The sequence below is a fragment of the Cucurbita maxima genome, unplaced genomic scaffold (assembly GCF_002738345.1).
Source record: "Cucurbita maxima cultivar Rimu unplaced genomic scaffold, Cmax_1.0 Cma_Scf00001, whole genome shotgun sequence".
NCBI classification, from domain to species: Eukaryota; Viridiplantae; Streptophyta; class Magnoliopsida; order Cucurbitales; family Cucurbitaceae; genus Cucurbita; species Cucurbita maxima.
In genome coordinates, this window is record NW_019272017.1 from 9,154,924 (window position 1) to 9,179,227 (window position 24,304).

Genomic DNA, 24,304 nt, shown 5'->3' on the forward strand with positions numbered 1-24,304 from the left:
TATGAACAAAAAAGCCATTCCTCCCTACCCACATAATATAATTCTAAAAAACTCAGGAAATAAACCATGCAATGGTTTTCTGTGAACTCTGTTGGTCAAGCCTGTTTTAGCTGATGTAACGCCCCTACACCAGAGTAGGGAAGATTATCAAATATTGACGGTCTTCAGTTTTTGAAACCCAGACTACCTAGTTTTCTTCGTTGTTGCAATGAAATGACACGATGGTTGTACATTTTCAAAGCATACAGAACTTATGTCTGATGCATACTAATACAGAACGAATTCTGATATTTCTATCGATAATGGATTTCTGGCAAAGATAACCTGCTGCACCATGGATAGGATATTCTCAGACAAAGAGCGGGACTACGGTAATCCTAGTAAGTTGAATCTAAGAACCCTCATAAACGCTCTGGATATGCAAATCCTTAGTTCATAAACAAATCAATTTGATTTTTTTTTTTTTTTTTTTTTTTTTTTTTTTTTTTTTTTTTTTTTTTTTTTTTTTTTTTTTTTTTTTTTTTTTTTTTTTTNAAATGACACGATGGTTGTACATTTTCAAAGCATACAGAACTTATGTCTGATGCATACTAATACAGAACGAATTCTGATATTTCTATCGATAATGGATTTCTGGCAAAGATAACCTGCTGCACCATGGATAGGATATTCTCAGACAAAGAGCGGGACTACGGTAATCCTAGTAAGTTGAATCTAAGAACCCTCATAAACGCTCTGGATATGCAAATCCTTAGTTCATAAACAAATCAATTTGATTTTTTTTTTTTTTTTTTTTGTTTAGATGATTGCAATTCTTGGAAATTTGATCTAACAACTTTGTTGAAGAATAAGAATTTTAGATCTAAATATATCCAAGAACCTCAAAATGATAAGGAATCACCTCAAGGGGAAATAATGACCCCGGTCATCTTGTTGATCGAATACCTCAAGGCAAGATCACTTATTTGAGATTCAAATCACTCTACAAGCAAGATCGACCATGTCAAGCTTGAATGATTCTAAACATTCAACCTAAACTATATAGAATTGTAAAGAAACTTAGTACCTACATTTTTGAAGTCTACTTTACAAAGATAACATACTTGCCTTTGTATAGCCACAAAATGAAAGTCTTTAACCTTCCATGAGACATTTCAAGAGCGATAACTTTCACCCAATGTTCTCATTCTTCCATCCAACATGAAACGCTCGGGGAAGGTAAGGGATTGTCCACGTTATTTCATTGTTTTACAGTACAATTTACGCATTACTGTCAGTTTTGCCTTTTATCTTACATCAATTATTTATTGTCAAAACTTCGTCTGTGATGAAAGCAAAGTGTGACAATTTTGATACATGTTATAGTAGACCAGCGACTAGAGCTCAACCTCATATTTTGCCTTTAAGCAGATAAAACGTACATGTTTGTAAGAGCTTCACTGACCTTCCACTTCGTCAGGTTATATCCCTCAATGAAGGAGGTTCAGAGGAAGAGCAAGTGAGCTGCGTATGTGTGAATCCCGAAACATTAGCCAAGGATGAAGGAGTACTTTTGTAAAGCTATTCGGCACGCCTGACCAGATAAATTCTTCAGTTGTCAGCATATGAATAGTGGACTTGCTGTCTAGCCCTCTCTGTTTGACTCATACGATGGACCTGCCAAATCTTGTTCAGTTTCAGTTTCAACACGACCCTTAAGTTACAGGTAACACAATTGGTTGTAGTTTAATTCATTAAATTATCAAATAGATATGAGATTTTCAATAGAATACTATAGTGTATATTATTGTCCTTGTGAAAGAGGAGAGCAGGGCGGTTATGCACTCAAACATGAAAAGTAAACCCATTTGTAGCATACCTTGGTAAAGAATTCATTGTTTAGTTTAGCATAACTCAATTGGTCAGTGTATTAGTCACTAGTAGCTTTTCAAAAATAGTAAGTTTGAGTCTTTCACTACTCATGTTGGAATTGTTATACTAAGAAACTGAAGAAAAAAAAGGAACTAATTTGATCGTGAGATATGCATATTAGTAGAAATTTTAAAAATTAAACAATTCAACCACCTGTTGTCATCCTTATCCCTAAGCCTAAGCTAAATAAGAATTAAAGTCTAAAATATGTTCACACTGCTTTCCCATGCTTTTTACATCGAAACCAGAGAACCCAATGATTTCCGACCCACAATATGCTAACTAAAATGGCAGTTCCAATTACACCCATCCATGAAATCCAAGCCCACTTAGGAATCAAATTTTCTGCTGCTCTGCTGACATAAAATTCTCCCATCTTATGCAGAAAGACAGGCGCGAAGCCCCCTCTGAGAATGCTGTAAAAGGTGAAGAAATATGGAGACACGAAGTCCTGAAACTTAGCGGCGGCCGGCACATCAGCCCTTCTGTAACCCGCTAGGGTCCAAACATTCTGGCACCCACTGCTGAACTCCGCAAGCACCAAAAGCACCAGAATGGGCAGAGCACCACGACGAACCAAGTAATTGCATGTAGCGAACACGTAAAGCACTGCCAGATGATGACATATAAAGACGAAATCTCGTGGATAAAACAGTATGAAGTGAAGAAGATCCATCAAGAAATAAGCCATGCTGTACTGGAGGACAAGGCCCTGGTATTTGGTATTGAGAGCGGCGAAATCAGCCATGTTTGGAGCTTGGAGAATTGCAATGATGGCCATGATGACGACGGGACTGCCATGGGCGAGTGATATGAAGCAGCTTGAGGCCTCTAGCCTGTGCTTGGGCCCCCAGTTCTGGAGCACAACCAAGTAAGCGAATACATATACAAATAGAAACATGAAGAAGAAGAAGAAGAACAAGGCCAATGATGATGGGCTCTCGGGCATTTGAAACTCCATCGAGATCGATATTCAAACTCCAAAAAGCTCTGCCAATGACTGAGGAGAAACAAAAAAGAAAGTGGGTATAAATTCTAATGGGTAGAGAAGTTATGCTTTTAAATGGAATATTCCAAGTCTTTCAAGTGGAAGGGAATTGGCCTCTACAAGTCGGGTCTTCCTTTTCTTCTTATACCACTTCTTCAAATTAAAGCAACCTCTCCATTGGCTTGGCTGTGTGGCGGGGCTGGCGGCGGGGCAGTCTTATTTGCTGCAACCATAACCAAATCCTGTGTGGATTAGGCCTTATTATCGAGTCCTATGTGGATTAGGCTTTTTAAGTTTCGTGCACGATTAATTATCTTAATTAAGTATGTGTGTTATTTATTCGAATTTCAAATTTGTGTTTAATTGGTGGAAATTAGATAAACATTAAAATTTTGACTCAGTCTTTGGATGCCTAGGATCACACCCATTAAGGAAATAAAAATAATCTTAAATTTTTCTATTTTTTCTTTTTCATTCCAATCAAATATTTTACTTTATAACATTATATTATGATATTATATTATGATTTGTGGGTAAATTTTGTTATTTGGTCTCTCAAGTTTTACATCAAGTTCTCGCTTTATATTCAAAACGGTTCATAACATTAATTTAATAGAATGTTGACTTAGTCGTTATATTGATATAGAAGAGACACCATGTTAATTGTATTCGATTACTTGTCTAGTAGTTGTTAATGTTGCAACTTGATTAATTTATGATGGTTTAATTAATATTTTTTTAGGTTAAAGTCAAGTTAGGGTTCATTTAGAAAAATTTAGGGATTAAAATACCAATTTTAAAATTTTAGGGACTAAAATTAAATATATTTTAATTATTAAACTATATTTATGTTCTTTCTTTAATATATTTTTATTTTACAAAGTGGGTTTAGAATTATTATTATTATTTTTAATTTGGAGAAAATTTGAACTTCTAATTTTTTTTTTTTTTTATCAGCCTGTGAAAAGTATTTTTAAATGGGTATAACTTAATAATAAGATTAAATTTGGATTAAAATTTCTTTTAGCTTTGAGATTTAATAAATAATTAAATATTTAATTTTGTATCTGTTGGTAAATTTGAAAATTAAAAAATAAAAAATAAAAAATAAACTTTGGGATAAAAAGAGCATATTCGAGGGAACGGCATATTCAATATTTGGGTTTGGAGAGAAATTGGAGATCCAATTGGAACGGGTAAGAGAGAGAAAGAGCGGAAAGCGTTGGTTGAATAAGAACGTAGAAAAAGAACCCACCAAATTGAAGCTGCCCGATTTCCAACTAACCATTTCTCTCTGTAATTACAACAAAATCCGAAGAACAATCCCATTCTTTCTGTAATAACAACAAGAATTTGAATTTACCCACCAGAATTGAGAACAATTTCGTCTGCGAAGCCGATTGAATCGAGGAATGGGTCATGTGACGGCTTCATCAGGTTCGTCGATCAACGGGCCTCCTTCTAGGGCGCCGTCCTCCTTTTCATCTACGGCTTTTACGAATTTCCCTCTCATTTCTGCTCTCATTTCTTTCGCGGTTGCCCAGTTCATCAAGTTCTTCACCTCCTGGTATTTTCTCATTTCCTTCGGATCCGATTCAATTCTTAGGTTTTCACTGCATATGAATATCGTACGAGCGTTCTTGTTTGTTATGATAACCGATGTTCCCATGAAATCTGGATTCTGTTTTTCTTCCTTAAGACTTGATCACGGCATTGAAGAACCAATCAATTTCTTGTTACATTTCAGGTATAAGGAACGACGATGGGATTTTAAGAGACTAGTTGGATCGGGGGGAATGCCTTCATCTCATTCTTCCACTGTTTCTGCTCTTGCTGTAGCCATTGGCCTCCAAGAAGGCTTTGGAGCATCAGTCTTTGCTGTTGCATTGATCTTAGCATGTATTGTATGGTCTCCTTATTCATTTTATGCCTACCATTCTGATTCAAGTTGTTGTAAATTTCCTGGAACGATTCTAAGAAAAAAAAAAAATGGTGGCAGGTAATGTACGATGCAACTGGTGTGAGATTACATGCTGGACGCCAAGCAGAGGTTATATGCTTCTTTGTTCTATACCTGTAACAGCTTGCCCAAGCCCACCCACCCTTAAAAGATATGGTCTCTTTTGGCTTTTATTTTCGGGCTTCTACTCAATATTTTTAAAACACCCTTATAAATAATGTTTCGTTCTCTCTCCAACCTACGTGGATCTCACAATCCACTCCCCCTTTGAGGCTTAGTGTCCTTGCTTACACTCGTTTCCCTCTCCAATCAATGTGGTATCTCACAAAACACTCCTTTTGAGGACCAGCGTCCTTGCTGGCACTCGTTCCCCTCTCCAATCGATGTGGGGTTCTCACAATACACCCATCTTCGAGGCCCAATATTCTTGCTGGCACTTTTTCCCCTCTCCAATCGACGTTGGATCTCATAATACTCCCAAGAAAAAGACTCTTCCTCCTTTTCTTTTTCCTTTTCTACTCAATTGCTTTTATTTGGACATTACTGTTATATCTTAAAGCTTATCTTTTTTATTGACTGTTTAATATACTCTTAACTAGTTTTCTTTTTTTAGGTTTTGAATCAAATAGTTTATGAACTTCCTGCTGAACATCCTTTGGCTGAGAGCAGACCATTGCGAGAACTTCTTGGCCACACCCCTCCCCAGGTTTCCATTAGGATGACACTGTTAATGAAATATCATTTTTATTTCACTGCAAATTCAGACTTCCATGACCTTCATATGCATGTTGAAGACTATGAAATTAACTTTGTGATAAAATGGGAGATTGTTAGTTTTTACCATCACTTTTGGTATATTGTGGAACTGGAAATGATGTGGACACATGGAGTGCCCTTTGAATAACTGAGTTTTTGAATGCTTTCTCAATGTGTTGGAACCTTCTGGTTTTTGGCTGGGACGGTTTCAAAGAGCAGCTAAAACAAGTAAAGGATATTCATTTGTAGCTTTTTGACGTTATCTACAAAAGAAGTCAGGATTCCAATGAATTGCCTTAAAGTATAGTACGAGAATAGCTTATTCAGGATTCACTTTCATTGAAGAAAGATTTGAGGCCATTCTTTCTAACGTGCGGCTAAATTCTATTTGATTCCAACAGGTTGTAGCTGGAGGATTGCTTGGTATTGTCACCTCTTCTATTGGCCATTTGATGATCATAATGACTAGGCCTTGATCATTGTGCTGAAGAAGATCGAGCGGATAAACCAGGTGTTGCTCTGATCTCATCATTAATGAAGGCTGTTTGATGGAAACTTGAGTATGAAATTATTCTTGTGAATATGGTCTGCACATAACCTTTGATCAATGAGATATTTCAGAATCATTGTTTGATTGATTGATTGATTGCTGTATTTAGTGCAATAGGAAGGACCAATACGCTGCAGCCACATCTGCAGTATATCAGAAAACAAACATTTAGCTCTTAGCACTCAAGTGTTAGATAGTGTGAATGTTTGATTAATCCACCACACCACCTAAATGGTGTGAAAGTTATCTTATTTATAATCAAATGAATTACAAGGATATGGAAATAGTAATAAATGGAAATAACAATAAATGGAAAGATACCTATAATAATAAGGCAAATATTTATTTGCCTTATAATAAAATATCAAATATAGTATACATGGTAAACTATAATTTATTACTAAATATCCTTAACACCCCACCGCAAGCTAAGCGTCGGATTTAAACGAACGTGAAGCTTGAATCTGAAAAATTCAAAGAGGTTGAGAAACACTTTTCATGAAGATGCTAACAACTCGGTTCTTGGCCATCAAAAATTGCAGAGGGATCGCCGCTCAGCGGCGATGCTGCCTTGGCTCTGGTGAGAATATTTCTAACCCCAAGAAGTAGAAGGGGAAACCTAGAGCAAGGGACAAAGACAATGTTGAAGCCGGAAGAGTCGCCACATTGGGCGAAGGAGCCAATTTTGGCGAGAAGGGCAGTCGGAAGAGTCGCCTCATCGGGCGAAGAAGCCAATTTTGGCAGGAAGGGCGGCGGCAACTTGGTTGGCGAATAGTCCAGTGCGGCACCCAGATTCCGAAGGTAAATCTCTGCAAAAGGTTGATAGGTTTAGGTTAGGGTTTATGTGAAGGATGAAGGTTGATTGAGAAGAAAATGAGAGAGACTATATTGGCCAAGGGGAAAACCGATATGTGAAGGATGAAGGTTGATTGAGAAGAAAATGAGAGAGACTATATTGGCCAAGGGGAAAACCGATGAATTGGAAAAGGTGAGGTTGTATGTACAGAGTATGACGAAAGGTGATTTGGAGGTCAATAGGGTGGAGCCGAAGAGTAATCAATCGGCTCCGACTACGGCAGCCATGAAGACTGCCCCTGCGGCGTCAAAACCAGCAGGGGTGGTGGAGAAGAATATTAGAGGATTCAAAAGCCATTGAAAAGAAACGGAGAGGGCTCTGATACCATGTGAATGTTTGATTAATCCACCACACCACCTAAATGGTGTGAAAGTTATCTTATTTATAATCAAATGAATTACAAGGATATGGAAATAGTAATAAATGGAAATAACAATAAATGGAAAGATACCTATAATAATAAGGCAAATATTTATTTGCCTTATAATAAAATATCAAATATAGTATACATGGTAAACTATAATTTATTACTAAATATCCTTAACAGATAGCTCTAATAGCATTTGCTTCGACTCAATTCTGATTCATGTAGTCTTCCAACTCTGGTTACTACTCGACTAATTCTGGATGAAAAGGGAGAAGGCTATTTTCTACTAGAATGTTCAAGAAAAAATTCATTTCTGTGACTGTCATTACCCTTCTCAATCTTACTTCTCCGTTCCCACAATAACATAATTCATGATTATATTATTACTTTATGGATAGAAAGTCCATCGTTTGTCACCAGCTAATTTTCTAGGTTCTGCCAAAAGACAAACTAAATGTACTTCACTTGTCGACTCGCACAAGTCTTGCGTAGTGTGCATCCTTGGATGTCTAGGCTGATCCAGCTGACTGCCCCTTCCATGCGGCCTTTATTCGCTGTGTGAATAAGGTTTTAGGATGTATGACCATTCTAGACGGTTGCAATAAGTCGCTGGTATAATGATCATATCTTATTCCATTTAATTGAGGTCTATTAGCATCCAACAGCAAATTGTGGAAGCGATCATTCACAATAATATGTGTACTTAAAGAACGTTATCATGTCTACGAATCGTATAACTAGTGATCTTTATTGTTAAAGTTAAAATGGTACAATGGTGAACTTTATGAAGAGTATAGTTTATTTCATTCTGCAACGACCCTCAAGTTCCCAATAAAATACGCCAATGGTAAAAGGTACTGCACTTTCTATGAGAGTCCCAAAACCAGTCATGTTGTGGAAGACAACAAAGTAAAACCCCCTAAAGAATAGAAAAGAATAATCAAACTCTTCTCAATTATGTGCTCGGATCACCAGAAATACCAGACTGAACTCTCCAACCAATACGCTCATTGGGCCAAACTAGGATCGCTCCTTTGTCGGTCATCTGACAGACGTTCCACCACAATGGTGATGTTGGTAATTGCCGAGTTTCTTGAACATCAATGAAGTTCTTCATTGCTGCTTGACTCAACCCCGGACCTCACATTCATGTTAGGCAGCCTTCATCCTCTTGAAATGCCACCGCCAAAAAATACTCTGATATCGCTTGTTGTACCCTAATGCCACAATCAAAATGTTTTGATACCACTGGTTGTACTCAAATGCCACAACTAAAATGTTCTGCTACCTAATTGTTGTAGCGGAAGCGGAAGTAAGATCGATTGCACTCACACACCTACAAATAAAAATTCAACAAAGTGACATAAAGATGATTTGGAGAGAAGAAATTCTTCTACATCCACACCACAGGTAGTAGCTAATCATCAGAGTGTTTACACAGTCTCTCTTACAAAATTCATCCCAATTATCTTTCGATAAATACAAAATGATAATAACAAACAATGTTAGATAAGTGTTTATATAGATATAATAATTTTAATTCTCATATATAAATCAAATAAATAAAAATATGAGATAAAATTGTCGTGCATGTCATTAAAGTTAATAACCAAAATAAATAAGAATATGAAACGAAACAAGTCGCCGTACGAGGAATTTGATTTGCTTGAGTACTATTGTAATTGAACGACAAGTCGTTCAAATCCGTTTAGAGGAATACTGTCCGACCCGATGCAATGCATATTTGGGCTTTCAGTTTCCTAACAAAGCCCATTACCTATATGGTCCATTTCTGGTCCGGCCCAATTCCTTTAAAGCTCAGAAACGTGACAATAATACGACGTGGCATCATTTGATTCGCTCTTATTCCCATAAAAGATCTAGTTAAGTCGTAATTTAATAAATTCTTAATCCAGAAAGTTACAAAAAGAAATGTACGGCTCAGATCTCATAAGTTTGGCCCATCACGGCCATGTGAAAGGGTCAGAAACTCCCCCCACCACCACATTAAACTTCAATTATCAAATTTCACTCTTCTGAACAACTGACACGTTGTCAATCTCCACCGTCCACGTGTCAACCATAGTTCCATCTTCTGCTAGTAACCGTTAGGACAACCGTATATAAAATTCCATTGATTTCCACAAAAATATTTTATTAATTTTCTTTTTTTTTTACCATATTTTCCATTGATCCATACAGTTTTTTTTTTTTTTTAATACCTTCAATGGGGATCTCAAAACATTATCTTCATCAACTTCAACTCTGCAACTTCCCGAACTCCCATGGCTTTTGAGAAATCGCTTTCTCTCTATTTGCTTTCTTTAGCTATACAAACTCACCTGACATTATTGCCATTTGAAGCTTTACTCCATTTTTGAAGCTTCAATTTTCAGTACCCATTCTGTATCTAATCTTCTGCCCCTTTTGCTCTGTTTCTACACTATGGGGAAAGAAAATGGATCTTAAATTAGGGTTTAGATCTAAGCAGAAGATCGGAACCTGTGCAGATTTTGCAGAAGTTTTCTAGATTAGAAGCGCAGTTAGCTAAGAAAAGAGACAGATAATGAAGCCTGTTGAGGATAAAATCTGCTACAATCACGAGCCAATTCGGGAGTTCTCGGGCAGCGCAATAAGCTTCGAGTTTCAGAAAGGAAATGGAGGCAAACGAGCTTCACATCACCGTACAGCGTTAGGAAAACCAACACCATCGAAATGGGACGACGCCCAAAAATGGCTTGTTGGATTATCAAAAGGGGGAGAAAAGAATCCAGCGAAAACCACGCCGAGAAACTCGAACGCAGACGATTTGAGGCTTATAGCTCCGGTGCCACAGAAGGAGCAGGACTATTCGAGCAACGATGAAGAAGAAGAACAACAGAAACGCGGATGCTCCGTTTCTGCAATGGCGAATCGATACGAAGAAGAAACAAAAAAGGTCGATTATGAGGATTCAATTTGGCGAATAAATAAACAGATTGCGAATCCAGCGCCGCCGGGCTTAAGGTCCATATGCGTGAGGGATATGGGAACAGAGATGACTCCGATTGCGAGCCAAGAACCTTCGAGAACAGCGACGCCGATTCGAGCCACGACACCGGCAGTGCGTAGCCCTATATCGTCTGGATCGTCAACTCCAGCGAGTTACGATCGAGTGAAGCAAGCTACTGAAATCTCTCGATCGAGGATTCAGTCTAGTGATGGCAGAGAGGAATCGAACGCAAATCAAAGTGGAGAAGAATCGAATGCCGGAAAATTAGTTGAGAATAATCGGGATTCTGATGAATCGAAAAAGATGAACTCGCTAGAAACCCGAGCAATGGCTTGGGACGAAGCGGAACGAGCCAAATACATGGCCAGGTAATCTTCCTCCACGACTCTATTCCGCCGAGAAATTTTCAATCAAATTAAGCTAAAAATTTGGTCCTAGAATCTTACATATTATCATCTAAACTCCCATCCATTCAAACATCCAACAATGGCAGATTTAAGCGCGAAGAAGTGAAGATACAAGCGTGGGAAAACCACGAGAAGCGAAAAGCAGAGACGGAGATGAGAAAAATGGAGGTAATTAAGTGCAAAAACTCCATAAATCGGTGATAGAAATAATGAATGAATTTGAATGTGGAAACAAAATTTACCGATGACAGGTGAAAGCGGAGAGAATGAAGAGTCGAGCGCAGGAGAAGCTGAGGAATAAGCTTGCGGCCACGAGAAGAATGGCGGAGGAGAAGCGAGCAAATGCAGAGGCCAAACTGAACGAAAAGGCCGTAAAGACTTCGGAGAAAGCTGATTATGTGAGGCGCACTGGTCATTTGCCTTCTTCCTTCTCCTTCAAGCTACCTTCTCTCTGTTGGTAGCAGCACTCACCATTGAGTAGTCGCCGCCTGCTGTATCTAGCTCTAGCCGTCGCCCTCGCCCCACCTCGCCCTGCTTATTAAAGCCGACCAAACCGAACTAAATCGAACCGAACGAACCGATTGAATGTACGTATTGTTGGTTCGATTAGATTGTTTGTTGAGCCCGAGATCGACCCAACAAAATTGGTGTCATATCCATAGTTTATATCATATGTGGGGTTAGGAAAAAAATGTATCTTATGAATGTTCTGATTAACCTAAGCATAATGCAAATAATTAAAAACATTATATTCTTAATCAAAAGATTAGAGTATTAAATTCTTACTTCAGTGTTTAATGATCAATATCTTAGTACAATTGGTAACAGTGGCGGTGGCGTTCACCTGACTCTTAACACACCTGAAGGCATCATTGGCTTGGTCAGCCTTTACCTGACCAACGACCTTTAGCTGCTTTGAAAGACGAAAGCCCGTTAGACTACCATCCTTCAAAATTAGAATCCATCGAACTTTTGCCAATACAAGGAAAGAAAAAAAAAAAAAAACTAACTCGTCTAATCTTTATGATTTGGATTGGATAGTTTAATTTAGTTGGATTATCGATCATATAAACACACTCTGTCGGGTGTTACCTAATTGTGCTTGGGTCCGGTGTCGTGTTTTGGTTTCAAGTTCTCGAGCTTGCATGGTTGGCCCGGTTTGCCTTGGTTTTTGTTTGAAATTATCCCATAGATCCGAAATTACTCTAAAAAAAATTATAGTCACTCCTAAAATTTGACATCCATCTATTATAAATATTTTATATTTATTTGCCAAACACAATAAAAATGATCGGATAAATTGTGAGAATATATTAGTTTATTACGTGAAAATTCGGTTGAAATAATAAAAATTTTATGAATTTAATTAGTTCAAATATCTCATAGAATTATATCATATACAGCAAACGAATTCAAATTTAATATTAATTATGAAGTATATATATTTATCCTGATACAATTACATATACCTATATTTACCTTATTTTATTTATATTTAATTTCATAATTATTTTCCCTCCACCCGGTCAAAAACTATTTATAAGTTAATTTTCTAAAATATTAAGTTATAAATTTTAATTAAGCGTTTGAAAATAATTTAAAAAAATGTCTCGTTTTTATTTTTGGAAAACAAATTTTCGCGGCTAAAATTTAATGAAATGAATTTACATTTGAAATCCGATTTCATAGATCCATTAATAAATTAATAATATATAAAAAAGCCACCAAATGCACTGAACCAGACCGTCCATGTGGTTACGTGTATTGTATACTCGGAATCACCACTTTCCCCATTTCTCCATCTGACTCCATGGTCGTTTCGTCTTCGATTGACTAGGGTTCTCTGCGCGCTCATCTAGGACTTCGCTCGCTTGCAGGATTTCTCTTCGATTGATTCCGCTGTTCATCCAATACGACTGTCCAGATTAGAGGTTGAGGCTAGGGTTCAATAGCCTCTAGGTCAATTTTTAGTTCGCGCAATCGATTTGAAGGGTATATTTCTCAACCTCGAATCGCTCTTCGACTTTTCGTTTATACTGCGAGATTCGTTGAAAATTTTACGAGTCTTTTATGGGGTTTACTTCGTTTTTTGTTCACTTCGCGATTCTATTCGCGATCTGAATTTTTTTTTTGGATTTAGGGTTTCGACTCGATTTTTTCTGGCCGGTTTCTAGATGTTCTTATTGTAAAAATTGGGGATTTAGGGTTTACTTTAGGAACCATCGGGGTGGGGTTTGGTATTTCGATGGCAGCGGGGAGAATGGGGGGTTATCGCGACTATGATATGAAGGACCGGGATTCTAGTGTTGACGTTGTGAATGGGAAAGAAGGATATGAACGAGGGCGGAGCGGTAACCCTGAAAACAATAAGAGTCGAGGCCGGGATGTTAGAGACAGAATTAGGGTCTCTGGCAGCAGCGGTGGTGGTATTATTTCTCACGGAGTGAAGCAAAAGGTTTTGCTTGTCAGGACAATGGATAGGGAGCCGGGCGAGTTATCCAGTGAGAGTGGATCCGATGATGCCACTGAGTCCGGATTGCCATTTAAAATTAACGAGTCTGCAAAGGTGGTGGAGAATGGGATTCGTTCTCCACCAGAGAAGAAGAGGAAGTTTTCACCAATAGTTTGGGACAGAGACGAAAAGGAAGAGACTATTTCCACAAGAAATAAGGTCGCCAAGGCTGTGACAGCTTCACCTCTGTCGCCACCGAAGGAGAAGAGGGAATCTCCTAATGCAATGTTGGATACTCTTGATGCCATACCTGCTGAGGCTGGTAGGAGTAGTGATCCCGAGTGCTTGCTACCTTCCTCTCTTGTTGAACCTTCTGTTGGGGGCCTTGGATCAGATGAATTCCCCGCAAGTGGTTCACCAATGATGCCTTCTTCTGATTCACATAGGAAACCATGGCAGGCTGATCTTGAAGCAGAAAATTTTGGGGATGATGATTATGTTCCAACAAGAAACATTTCATCCTCGAGATGGGCTGCTGGTAATAACTCTCCTGGCAATGTAGGTGAAATTTTAGACGAAGAAATGCCTAAAAGGCGGAAGACAACACCAATTTCTGAGTCATTGGAAGGCATCAGAGTACAAAGAAAATCATTAACTCCAGAGATTGGGGAGATAATGAGACAAGGCTCTGAAGCAGGGACAAGATCATCTGAATCGGCAGAACGTGGTGATCGGTCTCGATCATCAAGTGCAAATCATTACCTTGGTAATGATTCTGAGAAAGATGAAGGCACGGATCTTGGTGATGAAATTCGTAGAATGGATACTAGCAGTAGCCGGTTAGATACTGATTCTGAGGATGAGATAGAAGCTCCCGAGGAAGCCGAGCCTAGTGTCCCTCCTCCCCGAAGTGTAAATATGCTTCAAGGCTGTAGAAGTGTTGATGAATTTGAAAGATTGAACAAGATTGATGAAGGAACTTATGGTGTTGTATATAGAGCTAGAGACAAAAAGTCGGGGGAAATAGTTGCATTGAAGAAGGTGAAAATGGAAAAGGAACGAGAAGGTTTTCCCATGACTTCTTTGAGGGAAATAAACATTCTCCTGTCTTTTCATCACCCTTCAATTGTTGATGTAAAAGAAGTGGTGGTGGGCAGTAGTCTTGATAGCATTTTTATGGTAATGGAGTACATGGAGCATGATCTAAAAGCACTCATGGAGACAATAAAACAGCCATATAGTCAAAGTGAAGTAAAATGTCTGATGCTTCAGTTACTGGAGGGTGTTAAATACCTTCACGATAATTGGGTGCTTCATAGGGACTTAAAGACATCAAATTTACTTTTGAATAATCAGGGAGAATTGAAGATCTGCGATTTTGGACTAGCTCGGCAATATGGGAGCCCCTTGAAAACATATACACATATGGTTGTTACTCTTTGGTACAGGTTAGTTGCATTTTTCTTGCATTCATGACTATTCTAACATCAACTCTCCTATTCTCCTTTATACCATTGGAGGCATTAATATACCGGAGTATGTTAGAGATGTATGGCACAAGGCTTGTTAAAATTTGCTGTCCGGTAAACAAAAGAATGTTCTATGTTTTATTTTCTTTAACTTTTTCATGCATATTGTCAGGGCACCTGAACTTCTATTGGGAACAAGACAGTATTCAACAGCTATTGACATGTGGTCGTTAGGTTGTATTATGGCTGAACTATTATCAAAGCAACCACTGTTTAATGGAAAAACTGAAGTTGATCAGCTTGACAAGGTAAAATTATATATTATATTACAGCGAATGCACATTCTAGATAGTTGCTATGCTTGCAAGCTTATTATGCCCTTACCTTGAACCTTGCAGATATTTCGAACTCTAGGCACACCCAATGAAACGATTTGGCCTGGGTTTTCGAAACTTCCAGGAGTAAGGGTCAACTTTGTTAAGCACCAGTAAGTATTGTTGATGTTACTTAATCTGTGTTTATCTATCACATTTTTCTTATTTTTTTTCCACTGTTTTCCCAGGCTTCCAGCTTTGGGTGATTCTGGTCTGGCTATCTGGCCTCATTTGGGGACCTTCCAGTTACTTTTCTTTCATAGTACGTTTTAACCACGGACATGTTCCTTTCAGGTACAACTTATTGCGTAAGAAATTCCCGGCGACATCATTTACCGGTTCGCCAGTTCTTTCTGATTCAGGATTTGATTTGTTGAACAAACTTCTAACTTACGATCCTGAGAAGGTAATTATCTGATCAGCTGCTTGTGATTTTCTCATCCAATTTCGTTATTTACTAAGATTTGTTGTCTTAATGCAGAGAATTACAGCTGAGGCCGCTCTTAATCATGAATGGTTCTCAGAAGTTCCTCTTCCAAAGTCGAAAGAGTTCATGCCTACTTTCCCTGCTCAACATGCTCAGGATAGGTATGACAACTGTTAGACTTATGAGTTTGTGGTTTAACTTCTTGTCAAACTTAATCTAAACAATAGACATGTTAATTTACATCTCTGTAGGCGTTTGCGGAGAGTAATGAAGAGTCCAGACCCCTTAGAAGAACAACGCAGAAAGGAGTTGCAGCAAGGGGAATTGGGCACATCTGGTTTGTTTGGCTAAGAGAATGGATCTGGTAATTTGGCTCAGGCTGCCTGAAGTTATTTTTCTGATCACTCTTGACCATTGGACCTGATTAAGGTTAGGGAAGAGGGCTGTGAATTGTGTTTGACAGATGATTGCCAGTGCTATTTTAGCAGAGGGCATTCACGGTTATTTGGTTCAAGATATGTATTTTTTTTTTTTTTTTTTTTTTTTTTTTTTTTTTTTTTTTTTTTTTTTTTTTTTTTTTTTTTGCTTCTGTCAAGAAGATCAATTGCAGCTTAACGTCAATTCTTCTCCTCTGGTCATCATATAGAAAATGCTTCATTGACACGGCTTGCATGGCAAGGTGTGGAACATTGTTGTTTTCTTGAAAAAATCAGATTCAGCAGAAACTAATTGTGTAACATATTCCTATTGAAAATTAGGCTGTTGGCCATAAATTTTATTTGCAATATTAAATTTCCTTGGATTTTTACTGCCTACATAGTTCAAATTTATCTCCTTTTAATATTTGAATTGTGTTTGCAAAAGATGGTTGGTGGGAAGGGGAGGGCGGTCTTTGCTTCTCGTTGATGAAGAGTTTGACAGTTACGATAGTTTTTCAAAGGTAATTAATTAATTGCAAAAGCCTTACAAGGATGAGGATTATGTTTTGAAGCTTTCTTTATCAGTCTCTTGTTGTGTGCATGTTTTTGGTAAATTCATCTCGTAGTGTTGTTGGTCATTTCAACTTCATTGCTTAGGCTAAATTCTTTGATCAACCAAGTAGGCCTTTCTTTTTAAGTCTGGTTTATTTTGTTCTTCTCCCCCCATTGGTTTATTTTATCTGGGTTCTATAGCTAGGACTGTTGATAGTTTTAGAAGAAATCCCTGAATGGCTCCAACCTTTTTTTTATGGAGATGTTCTTTCAAAATATAATTAGTGCTTGGTCATTGGTGATTTAAGTGACGATTTCCTCTGGGTATGTTAAAGTAAAAATTATTGGTGGGTGCCATTGGAGGAAAATTTCAATGCTAAAAGAAAGCCACTGAAGATCATGTATCAATCTATCTGTGGCACCAAACTACCCAACCGTTATCATTGAAATTCTTAACAGTTTGCTTTTGGAAAAAAAAAATGTCTCCCCTGGATAAACAGAGAAATTTTATTCAGCCTGTATGCTCTATGATGTATATCATCTGTTAGTGCAGGGACAAGAACGTGCATTTTGGTATGTTATATAATCTTTACTACTAGTCAAGAAATAGATGTTTGTTTATGATCTGCATGGGCGTTGCTGTTGCATACTGCCTCTTGATGTAATTATTTGGTTGTGGCCACATGGATACAAGAAGCTTCAAGTTGTTTGTTTGTGTGTTGAAAGATTAGTATGCATATTAGCTTGTTGAGAAGTATCACCACACTTCAAAGAAATGTGGTGATTTTTCTGCAAATGTCACTGCAGTATCAAAGCTAACAGCAGGTTGAGGAGCTTACCTGCATTGCTCTTGAAGTTATTAACTTAGTTGTTGATTCGCACACTTGAGGTACTAAATGCAAAGTTTGTTTTTGTTTGCATGTTTTTCAAGTTCCTAAATATTTTCTCGACAGTTTTCTTCTTTGAATGGAAGAGGTTATTTGGATCTGTAATACTGAAAAGTATGGCTAACCAGACACTATTAAGCTGATTGTGCTGTTTGGAAGAGGTTTTCTTACAAGCAAGCATTTTAATCGTTGGCTTACAAGTGTTGAAATTTGCCATGGCTGTCTGCCTTAGTTAAGATCATTCTATTGTCGGACGTCATGGGTGGAAAATTGGATTTAGACTTACCCCAACCAAAATTTTGGCTTTACAGACCCGTCTCTGGTGTGGTAAAAAAAAATAATAATAATAATTACTGACTGGTTATATAATGTTGCTGGGGAATGCAAATTGATTGTTATGGTAAATTGATCATTTATCTGATACTAGAGATTAAGGCTTTATTAAAATGATTTGTAGCTTAAGTATTTTCTTCCTTTAAGGTACTGTTCCTACAACTTCTATATTCAGTATTTTCACTTTCCTTCTAAGTTCTAACACCAAGATGAAGGCACCGGTGAATATTTTCCGAAGGACCAATCTACAATCCATATGTTTGGTATAAAAATAAAAAAAAATGCTATCCCAATCTACAATTGAAGAGGTTTTTTATACAGATGATGTGATCTTATTCTATTTAATATGTGATCTTATTTTATTCGCGTTGTTTTGCATCTACATCTGTTTAGTAAATTGATGTATTGATGAAGTTCGTGAATGACACACCAATTGCATATGCTATCTTATTTTCGTAAATATAATTGGTTGTCTCAACGAGCCACTGACTTCTTTTCGTTTAGTATCCGAAGTTCTACAATACAAAAACAGAAACCGAATAAGTTGATTGGCCTAGTAGCTTAATGACATTGAACATTTTGAGTCTAAATTGATATTAAGAGAATAAATTTAGAATTTATCCTTCATGTAAGTCTCTTTTTAAAACATATTCTATAAAGTGTATTATTATTATTATTATGGGCATCAGTATTATTTGTTTAGTCCATCGAGGGCGAAAATTTATAAACAAAGATAAAAAAAAAATTATGTTCTTATGTCCCTCTTCTTTAAAAGTCCAAGAAACTCTTAACCCGTGATGGTCGGTTTTCTTGTCCGATTCACTGTCACAATTCAAATTATAAATACAACTTCCAAGGATGGTGGGGTGAAATGACTCCTGTTAACAAGAGATTCCTTGTCTTACCAATTCACCTCACCTGAAAATTTCAAAACAAATATCACATTTATCTTCTAACTATGGAGATTAAGGTTTAATGGCGTGTAAATCCTCCTCTTATTATCATTATGTTACCCTCACTCTACAAATTTATAATGAACTAAATATCTCTGAATTCCAAGCACCATAGGGAAGCATATAGTTGGATAAACAAAACCCAGATCATAAATCTGAAAACTGTTTTTAGATAGATATGCTGTTGGGGATTCCACGACCAGTTACCCCTGGACCAGATGTGGGGAGAAGTAGCTCATATGGAGGAACACCTGCACCACTTCTGTTTTTAAGACGGGCATCCTTGTTTCTACTGTTTATAATCTCTTCTATCTCCTCCAATCTTGATGAGAACTTGGTAAATAACCCCAACACCCTTCTATCGTCGATCCAGTGGCTGTGTATTTGGTTCACTTGACCCAAGTACTCCTCATCTGGTGAATGAGTTGACAATGTGTCCTGAACTGCCATCACTTTTGTTGCTTGAAGTTTAGTTGGCAAAGAAGATAGGAAACTCCGTTGGGGGTTGGAGATAAAATTCTCATAATCGGGATCACCCTCCTGTGGTATGAGCTTTCGCATTAGCGTCGGACGATTCGGCACGTAACTTCCGAAAGGGTACTGCCCAAAGTTTATTGCAGCATGCTGTCCCGATGCCACCCAAATCATTGTTGTGAGTATGCCGGATAGGTCCTCTTTAGTACTGAGTATAGGCCACCAAGGTTCATTTCGTTTCTCAGGATGGCCTTTGTTCTTAATCTCACTCCACCAAGCTTGGAGTTCAACATCGTTTGTGATGGAATTTGGCTCCGAGTAGAAGTGTTCAACATAGGATTCTACCCATTCTTTTATGGCTGACCATATAAGGAGACCATCTGCTGCATATGGGTAATCTTCAATTACAAGTCTCACACCATTTGGCATTGCAGGATCCTCCACAGCCATACCCCTAAAAGTTTTAAGCCCAGCTTAAATTATTCAGTGGCTAAGAAGAGACAATAGGGAAATAACGAAGAGATACATGACATCATCATCAATCTAGCCTATTGGGTCTTGTTGAGACTTGGGATTGTGGGTGCTTAGAACAAATGTCATGCTCATAAATGTGAATTTAACCTTTACCTTCTAATAAGATCAGCCGGTAATGCTTCCATGTCAAATCGCCACATGTTCTTGTATGCTGCAGAGCTTAGCTCCATGGAATACTTACCCCCAAGGAAACTGGCCTCAATAATTCCCCCACCATTTATAAGATTTTGACGAGCCAATGCATTAATTTCCAGTGTGTAGCGCATATGAGGATGAAGCAGCTTGTAAATAGGGTGCATGGAACTCAGTTGCCTATGAGTTGCAATTATATAAGGCTCCATGCTTGCGTGAGTCCTTAACCTGGATGATGCAGATAATAAACTCATTAAATTACTGGTGAAGTTCGTAATCAGATCAAGTCGCAATATAAAGCTCATACGTAGCTATGAACAAAAAAAAAAATGCATCTTTCTAATACCAATGATTCACAAGTTGATGGATTCCGGCGTCAACAGAGCACACATGAGCTTTTGCTAGCTTCCAAATCCAATGGGTTGTAGCATCATGGCCATGAGTGTACACATGTTTATTGGTTTTTGAGTAAGGTGTTGGAGGCAGTGTGAGCTCAATTGCGATAGGCCTCAAGATACCAGTCTGGGAATAGAAGAACACTGTTCTAGAGGCATAGACTTTTCTCCCTGGCAATGCGTTGATCTTCTTGATAAATGGCAAAAGAATGTCATGATAATCAAGTACAAATAATCTCTTTTCTTCTATAGCCTGTATTAAAGAATAAGAGGAAAGTTACAATTATGTAGGGATAGCTATTCATTGACTGCAACAAAATGCAGATAGCAATACCTGTTCTAAACTCATGCCATTGTAAAGCTCCTTCTCTATCAATTCTTTCGTAATGGCTGATTCTGGAGGCCCATAAACATTAGGGTCAAGTTTGCTGCGGATTGGAAATTCCTAAGATGTACACCTCATAATCAATAACAACTTAAAAGATTTGTTTTGTGCAACAAAAAGCCTGAAAAATCCTCCATACCCTCAAACACTCGATGTTTACTGGGTTGACACCAGCCAGAGTCTGTCGTGCAAACTCGTTGTCCCTCAGCCAAGAAAATCTATCACCTGCAAGTTGAAAGCCACAAGAACATTGAAAGTTCTAGTTGGATAGTATCAGTAATTTCAAGATTGTTAACAGAACATATAAGGGAAAACCGAGTGTACTTTTGATCACAGCTGGGATCTCATACTTCAACAATGTCTGACCAGCGTTAACAACTTGCTTCATAATATTGCTAAGAAACAACTTTTGAGAGTTCTCTTGGTGGTTTTCATCGTTCAAGACAACGCCATCGATATACAACTTATCAATTTCTGAAAAACACTTAAAGGATATGTCTGATTTTGACAATGTAGCTGCAATAGAAGGTACAAGATTGTGGACCAGAGCCTTCAATCTCCCAGCAGAGAATGTATTTTGCTTTATCTCCTCAAAAGTTTCATCCCGTGGAACATAAACTGGATGTGGCTTTTCAATTCTTCTCTCAGTAAGCGGATCTATTTGGAAGCCAATTCAAGAAAATACAAAATTTGGATTCTGCAGTTAGAGAATTATCCTAAACTCCATAAACTAAAAAGTACCCAATCATACCTGAAGCACTTGGAGGCCGACCAGTTCTACAGCGGCGAGGATAAGGCCTATTTTCAACACCCAGAACAGGCCTAGCAAAATCTTTACTCTTATCAGGATTACCCAAATCGTTGTAAACATCGTAGTCATAAATTCTATCGAATGGCTTCCTTTCACCTCGTCCATTGCCCCGAATGCTCGACAAGTCTTTACTGCGAAGATCTTGAAGGCCCGGCGGCGTTTGTGATGGCAAGTAGGCCTGTCGAATAGCAGTATGATTCAATTTGCGGCTCTTGAACAGGACAGTTCAAATTCAACAAAATGAAAAGTAGAAAGGAATTGGTAATCGAAATAAAAACTTGGATTGTACGTGATTTTTGAAGATAATTCTACTATCCGAATTATCATTCCGTGAATGAATCCAGGTGTTCGCCGGAAAGTAAATGGGGTCAACATCAAGGCCATGAACTACAACTTCCACGAGATAGAACTCTTTCGCGTGAAGATTGGTGATAAGAACAGCCCCAAGACTGCCGAAGTCACGCGGCACAGTGAAATTAGCAGCGTAGTCCAAAACGTGAACACCGTTGACAGGTTTCGGCAACCATCCTTTCACAGAAGATTCTATGCTTCTTGCCGAATTGGTTTCTGCACAACAGCAAAGCGAAAATTATGAGGAAACTCAGTCGATCATGTTCATAAATGAGAATTCAAATCAATGAAAAATGTTGGGAAAGATCGACCGGAAGACACAAAAATGGCGCCATAAATTAGAGAAACAATCATATCAAATGCTAATCCGAGCCAACAGAGATGAACAAATTTCAGCTATTGTTAAAAAAAATTCTAACAAACAAAATTTTATTCGGTTTTTAAAAATCAACCTACATTTTTTATTTTGATTCTCAAATGATTTGGAAAACAAAAAATAAATCTGAATAAAATATCGCCCTATAAAGTTTTGTTCATATCGATTCTTCTTGCTCTAACGTTTGCTTTATAAAAAGTTCCCATAAGGAGTTAATTTTGGCCCTTTTCATTGGCTTTTGTTTCTTGTAGAGTATTAAATCAAAATATTATATTTAAAATATCTGATTTTAAAAAATTAAATATACAACAGAAAAGAACTAGATGCAAGTCAAGAAATTAAAAGACAAAAAGCAGAAAACAAAAATTCCAAACAATTTCAAAAATCAATTTCTTTCACGTATTATGGATCAAAATATTGGATCAAGAGGCCTTGATCGAATCTCGAATTCAAATGAGGATATATTTTTTGACAATATTGTGGATCAAAGTATGTTTCATTGTAGAGATAAACCACACGTTTATAAACAAGATTAGTCATAACAGAATCCTTTTTAGAGAAAATAATAAATAAAAACTCATAAAACCAAGAGGAAAATCAATTAGAGAAAGATGAATAGTTGATTCATGACGAACACAAACCAGGATCGATTTCTTCGCTAATTAGACGAATCAAAATTCCTTGGCCAATTCCATTGATAAAATACTCCCACTGATCATCGATCTTCTCTGTCAACTTCTCCTTCATCTTCTTCCTGACCTTTATCATCGCCCTGACTTCGATTCCTCCAGAAAAAGAAGAAGAAATCTTAGACTCATTGCCATCTCTTTTCTTCGATGGAGAAGCAGCTTCCACAGTTCTCTTCAGGCAACTTATCACCAGTCCAGAAGATCCATTCCCGCCGAACAAAGATCTACATCGCGAATCCCTAGCTTTCCGGACACGGAACTTGCTCCTTGCGCCGGAGACCGAGAAAAATCGCCGTCTGGAAGACTCTAAGTCTTTCTGTAAGTATAAATGATTGCTCGGCGAAACTGCAAACATTTGAAGTGTATGTGGAGATATGGCGACGGAGACTCGACGGAGAAGGCGACGGCGAACTCGACTGGCGAAGAAAATGGAGAATAAAGATGGGGGACTGAAGCGATCAGTGCAATACTGAAGAGAAATGCATTATTGTTGACTGCCTAGTTCGTAATTCGTGAGCTCTGCTATACCTGTCCCCGAATGAGCGCGTGAAGTCACGCTGAATAATTGGGCGAATTGAACCAATAGAACGCGGCTTTTAAGCGCGTGTTTTCACGTTCGAGAGCTAGAAGTGAAGTTATTTTAATCCTTTAAATTAAAAAAAAAAAAAAAAAAAAAAAACGATAGTACCGAGCGTGCCATCCAAGCGTGCGAAAAATTATAATTTATTTATTCAGAAATGTGAATCTTTGCCCTCCAAATTTAGCTTTCTAATATTTAAGTCAACATTTTTTCAATATTTTATTCTTTAAACTTTATCTACTCTCATTTATTTAATTGAATAGGTTTTAATTAACTTATATATATATATATAGATATTAATTATCAAAAGCTGTTGAAATCAAATTATTTAACCATAATATATATTTTTTATTACTATAAATGAATTTTCAGCTTATTTTCTCTTTCTATTTTTGTCTAACATAATTAGGAAATAAATGTGATAATTTTTGCTAGCTGTTTAATTAGGACTTGGGGCGAAAAATAATTGTACTAAGATAATGTAAATTGATTTTAAATAGACTGAAACAAAAAAATAGTTGTAAAATATGATGGTTTAAATTAATTGATGAAAATGAAGGATTTAAATATATATATATTTTTTCAACATTTTCTGCCGCCAGACTCTTCAACAATTTGTTTAGTAGCATTAAATCAAATTAACACTCAGTGTTATAATCGCACTCTAGTAGCGGAACAACGATTGTGCGATATTTGTTCTAATTCAATGATCAGTCGTTCAGACTTTGCAGATAATATCTGTGTGTACTTGAGCCTCAAGTCATGTTTGCAAGAAATATTTGAAAAAAATATTGGCAATAGAAATATATTGAAAGCAATTTTAAAGAAAGATATATTATAAGGTAAAAAGAGTAAGCAATAACGACTTTAACAACATATAACTCGCGCCGTCAATCTCATGATTTTTAAAACGCATTTGTTAGA

At 37.4% G+C, this 24,304-nt stretch overlaps 5 protein-coding genes and 1 long non-coding RNA gene across 8 annotated transcripts; 4 read left to right on the forward strand and 2 right to left on the reverse strand.

Moving 5' to 3' along the window:
- Positions 1-2,028: 2,028 nt before the first annotated feature.
- LOC111493150 (TLC domain-containing protein At5g14285-like) lies at positions 2,029-2,921 on the reverse strand. The gene has a single exon (XM_023142787.1). The coding sequence runs from the start codon at positions 2,870-2,872 to the stop codon at positions 2,123-2,125; it is 750 nt and encodes a 249-aa protein (XP_022998555.1). The 5' UTR covers positions 2,873-2,921; the 3' UTR covers positions 2,029-2,122.
- A 1,134-nt stretch (positions 2,922-4,055) lies between these two features.
- LOC111493291 (uncharacterized membrane protein YuiD-like) lies at positions 4,056-7,713 on the forward strand. 2 transcript variants are annotated; one of them, XM_023142941.1, is made up of 6 exons: positions 4,056-4,466; positions 4,647-4,803; positions 4,899-4,949; positions 5,473-5,565; positions 6,017-6,361; positions 7,569-7,713. In XM_023142941.1, exons 1-5 carry the CDS (start codon positions 4,312-4,314, stop codon positions 6,089-6,091), a joined length of 531 nt encoding a protein of 176 aa, XP_022998709.1. In that variant the 5' UTR covers positions 4,056-4,311; the 3' UTR covers positions 6,092-6,361; positions 7,569-7,713. The 2 variants fall into 2 exon arrangements, with proteins under 2 accessions (XP_022998709.1, XP_022998717.1); XM_023142949.1 differs by lacking the exon at positions 7,569-7,713 and having other exon boundaries at positions 5,473-5,585; positions 6,017-6,104.
- A 1,862-nt stretch (positions 7,714-9,575) lies between these two features.
- LOC111492875 (uncharacterized protein At3g61260) lies at positions 9,576-11,394 on the forward strand. Its single transcript, XM_023142374.1, has 3 exons — positions 9,576-10,748; positions 10,874-10,955; positions 11,039-11,394. The coding sequence occupies exons 1-3, from the start codon at positions 9,955-9,957 to the stop codon at positions 11,246-11,248; spliced, it is 1,086 nt and encodes a 361-aa protein (XP_022998142.1). The 5' UTR covers positions 9,576-9,954; the 3' UTR covers positions 11,249-11,394.
- A 1,124-nt stretch (positions 11,395-12,518) lies between these two features.
- On the forward strand, positions 12,519-16,057 carry LOC111492354 (cyclin-dependent kinase G-2-like). 2 transcript variants are annotated; one of them, XR_002719855.1, is made up of 7 exons: positions 12,519-14,687; positions 14,881-15,016; positions 15,107-15,195; positions 15,271-15,293; positions 15,377-15,488; positions 15,564-15,670; positions 15,761-16,057. XR_002719855.1 is itself a non-coding variant. In XM_023141670.1 (7 exons), the coding sequence occupies exons 2-7, from the start codon at positions 13,033-13,035 to the stop codon at positions 15,858-15,860; spliced, it is 2,199 nt and encodes a 732-aa protein (XP_022997438.1). In that variant the 5' UTR covers positions 12,519-12,779; positions 12,928-13,032; the 3' UTR covers positions 15,861-16,057. The 2 variants fall into 2 exon arrangements, 1 of the variants encoding a protein (XP_022997438.1); XM_023141670.1 differs by lacking the exon at positions 15,271-15,293 and having other exon boundaries at positions 12,519-12,779; positions 12,928-14,687.
- Positions 16,058-16,078: 21 nt separating this feature from the next.
- On the forward strand, positions 16,079-17,508 carry LOC111493387. The gene is made up of 2 exons (XR_002720001.1): positions 16,079-16,449; positions 17,288-17,508. It is a non-coding gene; the product is annotated as an uncharacterized LOC111493387 (long non-coding RNA).
- A 1,157-nt stretch (positions 17,509-18,665) lies between these two features.
- LOC111492257 (lipoxygenase 6, chloroplastic) lies at positions 18,666-23,291 on the reverse strand. The gene is made up of 9 exons (XM_023141542.1): positions 22,753-23,291; positions 21,674-21,951; positions 21,325-21,562; positions 20,898-21,230; positions 20,713-20,798; positions 20,523-20,633; positions 20,140-20,441; positions 19,755-20,021; positions 18,666-19,581 (listed from the first exon to the last, which is right to left on the reverse strand). The coding sequence occupies exons 1-9, from the start codon at positions 23,153-23,155 to the stop codon at positions 18,822-18,824; spliced, it is 2,778 nt and encodes a 925-aa protein (XP_022997310.1). The 5' UTR covers positions 23,156-23,291; the 3' UTR covers positions 18,666-18,821.
- Between the last annotated feature and the right edge of the window lie 1,013 nt (positions 23,292-24,304).